Here is a 7,646-nt window from a genome sequence, read left to right on the forward strand (position 1 = left end):
CAGTGGCCCCAGTTCATTATAAAAAGATTGACTATTATGGGAGATCCCTGCAACTTTGTCAGACTATGATTCCACAAACATTTCAGAAAAAGGGAGAGGGAATTACATACTAATAGGTCTAATTTGTTTCCATAAAAGTAATACCTAATTTAGATACAAGTAAATAGAATTTTACAGGGTACCTTGATGTTCTAAAATTTTACACTTTAAAAAAAATACAAACCTTGCTTTTCTTCGTTTGGGTCAAGTGTGATCTGGAGGTAATCAAACTGATTTTGGGCGAAAGGCAGGGTACACCGTGGACTGGTCGCCAACCAATATCAGGGGATATATAGAGAAACACATTCACACCTAGAGACAATCTTCAATGAAACTAACATGTATGTTTTGCGAATTTGGGAGGAAGCACGCGACATGGGAATCAAATGCAACCTCACTCAGGAAGGCCAGAGTCAAGATTCAAACCTCGGAACTGTGGGCATGCTTACCACTAGTCCAGTTTAGTTCAATTATTATTTCACTATGCTACTCAAAGTTGTTCAGAATGGACAAACGCTAACTCAAACTTGGCTTTAGTTTAATAACAGTCTCTTAGCGTCCTCTATTGGCGAGTTTCAGAATGTGATTTTTTTGGGTTCTTGAGCATTGAGTTGTTCATTGAACACTATCACTACAATGTCTTGTTTGTCGAATAAAACTATCAGCATAATTGGTAGGTCAACTGGTTTAGGGAGTTGACTGAGTGGCATAATATTTTACTACTGTACTTGCCATTTCACTCCAACACACTTGTAGTTAAAACCTCGAAAGATTTGTTGATTTGGAGTTACATTTTGTTGTTTGTTGTTGTGAATCTCATGCTGATTTATATATATTTAATTATATATATTATATATATATATATATATATATACATATATGTATACATATATATATATAATATTGTCTTCCTTTTCCATGTAGTATTTCTTTTTTAAATTGGCGAGTGTGTTGCGCTGAATCGATCGCTGATGACGCTGCTGCAGAAATCCTAGGCAAGCAGGAAGACTAATCGAGCACAGAGGAGAGCCGCGTTTCGATGGAGTATGGCGCTCTCCAGAGGTTTGAGATGCTGTCAAAGGGTTTTCTCGTGGTTACCTGTGCTTATTATCGCCGCCGTGGTGCTGTGGTCGTATTACGCTTACGTATTTCAGCTGTGTCTATGTGAGTATCGGAAACGCTGTTGTTTTCTTTCACCATTTCCCCCCTTCGAAAAGCGTAGACATGTACCGCAGTTTCAGTTGTCACACAGCTGCGTTGACAGATTAAAATTACAGAGCAGGAACTAGCAAACTATGCGGAAGTGTTTTGGGTTGGAGCTTTTGTGTAGTTGACGTTTTAGGTTTTTAATAATCACACAAAGCGTTCTGGTCATTTTGATTTCATCGAGTGGACTGTCATAAAGCGTGTCTATTGTTGTGCTTTTTGGTTTCAGCCTGTTATTCCAGCTAGTGTTAGCTGGTAAACGTCCCTTTTGTGTATGAACTGGGCGCATGTGTTAATGTGCTAAACATGCTTTTGTTTTCGTTTCTTCAGTTACCCTGTCCAACACATTGGAAAAGGGTGAGTCTTGTTTATGATCGAGGTTTTAAAATATTCAAAACAATGTTCGATATATGAATGTGCGCATCATATTGTTCGTCTCTGCAGTGGCTTATTTACTAGTATTCCATGTTTGCTTTGGGATGTTTTCCTGGACTTACTGGAAGTCCATCTTTACCCCTGCTGCATCCCCATGCAAGAAGGTCTGCTCAAAATCACGTTACGGGATAGATCTGCAATTGCGCAATATTTCAAATTGATGCCGTACTTTTTCTTTTTCCAGTTCCAGCTCTCTTACTCAGATAAGCATAGGTATGAGATGGAGGAGAGACCTGATGCGCAGAAGCAAATCCTGGTTGAGATTGCCAAGAAGCTGCCCATCAACACTCGAGCTCAGTCTGGAGGTAAACTTTCACTTATACTTTAATGAGATGCTATACGTCAAAGGCAGGTGGATTAGCGGCAGTCAATCTTGTGGAATGCAGGAGGTGTTCCTAAAACAAGTGGTAGTAGCATCTTAATGTAAAGCAGATGAGCTGCAGCCTTTCATTAGTGCTGATGTGTGAGCAGGTAGTTCAGCGAATGGCACGCTCGTCGGCTCAAATGTCCTGCACTCAACTGGCCTTCCCCTTGTGTCTAGCTATCAGGTTCTGCGACCGCTGCCAGGTGCTGAAGCCTGACCGCTGTCACCACTGCTCGGTCTGTGAAATGTAAGTCACGTTTTGCTCCCCAACATGTGCCAATATAGAATGTGCCGAGAGAGATGATAAGGAGTGCTGTGGGAAAGTATCTGATATAAATAATTTTTTTGCACATATTTTGTAAATTGTTGATAAATAAACCCGCGTATATACTGATCATTGATAAAACAGAATGCAAGTATATAAGTTTCATGTTCAATTGAACGGGCCGAGATTTCATTGTCAATTTGTGATGCGTAAATTTAGATGAGATCACGATTTCAGTATTTTAATTTAGTCCTGTACCCTGAGATTTTGCTTTTGTAAAATGGGTGCCTTAGCTCAATAAAGCTTGTGAAACACTGGTCAAGTATCGCTAATTCTGATTGGGATGAAAAAACAGTTTGTCAAAGTACAGGACAGTAAATTCCCCTTCTTCCATTTCATGCATGGGATCCTGAGCCTTTTGAGTGTTCTGTTACGATGACATTTTAAACCAATTGAATGTGAATCTAATAAACTGTTGTCGGATCTAATTTCCAGGCAACTGAGTGAGTTTTGAGGGGTCATGTTTGTCCGGCCAAAAATAGATTTTCAGATTTTCAGAAGAACCCACGCTCGTGCAAAAATTGTGGAGGTTTTGGACATGTTCAGGCACCCCAAAAAAGAAGACTAAAAAAATTACAATGCAATTCCAAGAGAACCTTTACACCGCCTGGGAATAACATGCTTCACAAATTGACAAGAATTTGCAGGTCCAATATTCTTTAGCTGTGATGACACATTCGACTTCAGCATAGTGTGCGAGGCCTCACAATGACTTGGGATAGCCAGCTGCTTCTTTGTGAATGTTAATCTTACAATGATGTAACTCACGGGGAAAAAAATCCATTGAAAAGATTGTTTTATTGTGTTGTTATTGCAGTGATCACTTTTTTAACATGTGAATAGACTGAGGTTGCCAAACCAAAAGAATCACCTTAAGAATTGTAAATGATTGAAAATATTTTCTTTTTTAGGTGTGTTTTGAAAATGGACCACCACTGTCCTTGGTAGGTTTTATTTTCTTCTCCAGTGCCTTTAAACATGTTCGTACATTTGTGTCCTCGTGAGTTCCAAATCTGATTTTCCTTTAGGGTGAACAACTGTGTTGGCTTTTCCAACTACAAGTTCTTCCTGCTTTTCCTCTCCTATTCCATGCTGTACTGCATATACATCGCGGCCACGGTCCTTCAGTATTTCATTAAATTCTGGGTGGTAAGTCTTATTCATTCGAAGTTGTAATGCGCAGTATGTTTTGCACCACCGTTTATTCTCCTATAACACTTTCTCCCAGGGCGACTTGCCAAATGGGCCGGCCAAGTTCCATGTCCTTTTTCTCATGTTTGTAGCACTCATGTTTTTTGTCAGTCTCCTGTTCCTCTTCAGTTACCACTGTTGGTTGGTGGCGAAAAACAGATCCACTTTAGGTATGTCACAAAAGGAATTAAAAAGAAATATTCAGAGTGCATGTGCGTGTGTGTGTATGGCATACTGTATTTTGACTCCATTTGACCTTTCCCAGAGGCCTTTTCAGCTCCAGTCTTTGTCAGCGGGCCAGACAGACACGGTTTCAATGTTGGCATACGCAAAAATCTGGAGCAAGTATTCGGAAAAGACAGGAGACTGTGGTTCATTCCTATTTTCACAAGGTGAATTTCATCTTGACAATATTGCGTCATTGCCTGTTGTGATTTGTCTTTTTGTGCCATTTTTTTTTTCTAGTCAAGGGAACGGACACTACTTTCCTTTAAAGAATCGGAGTGAGTCTCAGAACCCCTTACTGGCAAACAAGGAGATGTGGGAGGAGTCAGATGACGCTTCTGAGGAAGGAAGCTGGGGTGAGTCACTTGAATATTATGAATATTTTTCTTAATTTCTTGGAGCTGTCAAATTGTCAAATCAATGTGAATTATAATTAGAAGATTAGAAGAAAAATTAGGGAAAATGATGCCCTTATTTTCCTTGATTTAAAAAAAAAAAAAAAAAAGCCTCAACCAATAAATGCTGTATTTTCTTTCGACAACTTTTATAATTAGTCATCAATTTGTCTTAGTTTATGTACGTTAAATATTACAACATTTTTTAATACCATATTGTGACAATCACAAATTTCCCATTCCGAGTGGTCACAGTTAATATATAATGGCCAACGCCCACCGAGCGATGCGGCGCAACTCCACTGAACCGCTCGCGCAGCGTATGGTGTACTGCCTCAAGAATTCACGAGTGCCGAGTTTCTGTCACTGGTTTTGGGTCGATTTCAAAATGTGAATTGCAATTGCACGATGTGGTGACGTCGCAAATTATAACTAATCAAAATCTTTCATACAGGCACAAAAGGCCTGCACAGTTTACATCGCAATGAGTTCTCATTGAACCTACCAAACAAATCTTCTCTTAATGCGTCCCCCAAATTAAGACTAAACTTTAAAAAAAAGAATACTGGTGACAAGTGCAGAGACTCACTCAACCTAAATGCCATTTGAAGGTGGTCTGGAATGCATCACATGACCACACATCTTTGCTGATGGACCCACGTTATCAGCAGATCCTCTTGTCTTGTCTAAGCAAACAATGTGCATTCACACCACATTGTTTTGTCGGTGACCTCGCGACTGACCAATGCCATTTGTGTTGTGCACCATTGACTGCAGTACAAGTTAGAGCTTTATCAGGTTGAAGTCGGTCAACATTACACATTAGCTGAAGTCTCAAACAGGCACCAGATATATAATAAAGTGATTCTAATTGAAGTTCAGCACACTGAAATGAAGTGTTGCTTGCTTGTATCTTAAATATGATTGAGTCTTGATTCACCCCCCTCCCCCCCTTTTTTCTTAAGCCTGTTCACTGGTAAAACTGAAAAACCAGGGTTTCTGTACTTCCTCACATCACAGTGTTTTCCTTAACGTGACTCCTAAAACGTATCTGACCTTTCTTTAAACCTCTGTCAACGCAGCTCGCCACAGAGAGCAGCCTGAGACTTACAAAATTAATGTAGACAGCTGCTGTTTCAAAAAATGACCTCATCGTACACTCAGTGGCGATGTTATCTGTCCTCCTGAGCATTATGATCATTCTCTGGTGTCATCAAGGTTTCCAAACCGCCCTGCCTTCCCGTCCAACATTAAAATGAACACAGACAATTGTCAAATGACTGTGGAGGCCACAGTCATGTGACATTTATTCCAAAGCCTCTGAGGCATGGCATTGTCATTTGCTTCTGAATGGGAACCTGACTAGAATATTCTGCTGCCTGCTTGTGAACAATGCAATGTCCTTCAATCAATACCGCCCCCTTGTGGCCGACGGCTACATCACTTGAACAATTTCTAAACTCTTCGGAAATTGTCATTTAGATTTCTCCCCCTTCCAATTTCAGTTGAGGATCAAGTCCCTTCTGTTACCATAGAGATGGAGGACTAGACAATGGACAATGGTGCAGAGGTTGAAGAGGAGGAGGAGGGAGGAACATGCACTCAAAATGTGGATGTTCGCTGACAACTCTGTCATGGACCAAGCTGCATTTGGACATTATTTTCCTCTTTTAAAGACAAGTTGAAGAAGCGGACGGACATCCGGCTGCATCTCATTGCCGTGCAACAATTAACTGCAATTCCGTGTGATCCTTTCAAGGTGTGGCTTTAGCAAAAGCTTCGCTCCTGTGTATTCTGTTTGCAACATCCAATGTTACCTCACGCTCACTTTCGCTTCTGGGGGCAAATTCATTTTCGACAAGTCTTATTTATTTCCTGTCATCTAACCAGATTCAACCTTCGCCTTACACATACTGTATGTTGTGGGAAACCTTTTTCCAAATGAATGTATCCACCGCCCACCTCTCACTACGTGTAGCGTGAACCACTTGAGGTACAAATCTCCATCATGTGCTTTTATAGTTTTTAATCATTACCTTGCATGCTTGATAAGGTTGGCAAAGAAAGGCGAGAAACTGGAATGATTATCCCCAAAAATGTAACAAATACATGTGAGTATTTTGTTACATGAAGAATCACACTAGTGGCCTTCGCACTAGCAGATGCCTGGCCATGAGATGAATTGACAAATGAACACCTCAGGGCAGCAACCTCGTGGTTTGCACGTCCGAAGGTTTTATGTTGGAATACAATCTTCGCATGGCTTTCCTTTTGTGGAGTTTGTTCTTGGTGTGCTAGGCTGGGTTCTCTTCAGGTATTCATACGACTACCCACATTCCAAACGCATGTGTGTTAGCTTCATGAGTGACTGTGAATGGTTGTCTCGCCCAAAATCAGCTGGTCAGCATTGCAGCAAGTGCAAATTTGATTAGACGTATCTTGGGCAGAGTGCTTGAACGTTTGCGCTTAATCCGCGCTGTCAGGCAGTCGTGTCTATGATAAGTGACTGAAGTAGGGAACATTTAGTTCCAGTCTTAGCTGCAGTAATTTGTAAAGAATAAAAGTACAACTAAAACATTTCATTCCTTTTGTCATATCACAGAAATGGTTGTTGTTGTCGTCGACCCCGATCAAACGGACATCAGCAGGACTAGCGACAGCCTCTCATAAGCGTATTTACAAAAACAGGCCTCCTCTTTGAAGTTGAGTGCGGTAAATCAATACCTCGGTAGATTTGAGGAGAAGCTGACATTGTATATATATTTCTTGTCATGTGTGCTTGTTTCAACAAAAAACAAACACACTTGCAATCGGCACTAAAAATGTCAGAATCAAACTCGCATATCAGCAATAGAGATTTGTCAATCGTTAATTGGCACAAATGTTTTATAAGAGAGCACAAAGGTTCTCTAAGTTGGTGACGTTCCATCCAAAAGTGGATGGAGAGCAGGTCTCCTGATGTGTGATATTTTTATTGTTTTGTATCCATGTTCCTGAGGATTTATACATATTTTATGCTAATGTTTTAAGACAAAACACAATTTCTGATGACAGTTTATTGACAATGAAGGTGAAGCTTGAATGCAACTAGAGTGTGTTTTCACTTCATTTTCATTTGACTTCATTACAGGATATTTCTTTGTTGGACCAATCAAATAACGCTCGCTTGACAAACATTCATTTTCCATCCATGTTTTGTAATGTTTAATGTATGTGCATGTAAAAACCCTTCAGAAAATGTGGATATTACATGATTATTTATTGCTAAAATTAGCAATGCGTAGCTGTCTGCATTTCGCTCCATTGTGTGACATATATATATATATATAATACATTAAATATATATATGCCAGTGACACATATTGTATGTATCAGAAACCTGGATGTCTAACAATAATAAAAACCCATTTTTTTCCCCCCTGACCACAAGGCGGTATTTTCAAGAGCTCATGTGGTCCAGTTGAAA

At 40.0% G+C, this 7,646-nt stretch overlaps 1 protein-coding gene across 1 annotated transcript; it reads left to right on the forward strand.

Moving 5' to 3' along the window:
* Positions 1 to 1,025: 1,025 nt before the first annotated feature.
* On the forward strand, positions 1,026 to 7,503 carry zdhhc15b (zDHHC palmitoyltransferase 15b). The gene is made up of 11 exons (XM_088292805.1): positions 1,026 to 1,203; positions 1,576 to 1,602; positions 1,690 to 1,784; positions 1,865 to 1,985; positions 2,222 to 2,291; positions 3,281 to 3,313; positions 3,398 to 3,518; positions 3,598 to 3,730; positions 3,826 to 3,952; positions 4,026 to 4,141; positions 5,686 to 7,503. Exons 1-11 carry the CDS (start codon positions 1,086 to 1,088, stop codon positions 5,727 to 5,729), a joined length of 1,005 nt encoding a protein of 334 aa, XP_088148931.1. The 5' UTR covers positions 1,026 to 1,085; the 3' UTR covers positions 5,730 to 7,503.
* Positions 7,504 to 7,646: the final 143 nt, after the last annotated feature.

This window comes from Idiotropiscis lumnitzeri, chromosome 4 (genome assembly GCF_059441095.1).
Source record: "Idiotropiscis lumnitzeri isolate Australia: NSW breed Sydney's pygmy pipehorse chromosome 4, RoL_Ilum_1.0, whole genome shotgun sequence".
NCBI classification, from domain to species: domain Eukaryota; kingdom Metazoa; phylum Chordata; class Actinopteri; order Syngnathiformes; family Syngnathidae; genus Idiotropiscis; species Idiotropiscis lumnitzeri.

Coding starts and splice junctions, on each gene's coding strand:
- zdhhc15b (XM_088292805.1), top strand. CDS start 1,086: ATGGCGCTCTCCAGAGGTTTGAGATGCTGTCAAAGGGTTTTCTCGTGG. Junction 1,603..1,689: donor GTCCAACACATTGGAAAAGG/GTGAGTCTTGTT, acceptor TCGTCTCTGCAG/TGGCTTATTTACTAGTATTC. Junction 1,986..2,221: donor CACTCGAGCTCAGTCTGGAG/GTAAACTTTCAC, acceptor CCTTGTGTCTAG/CTATCAGGTTCTGCGACCGC.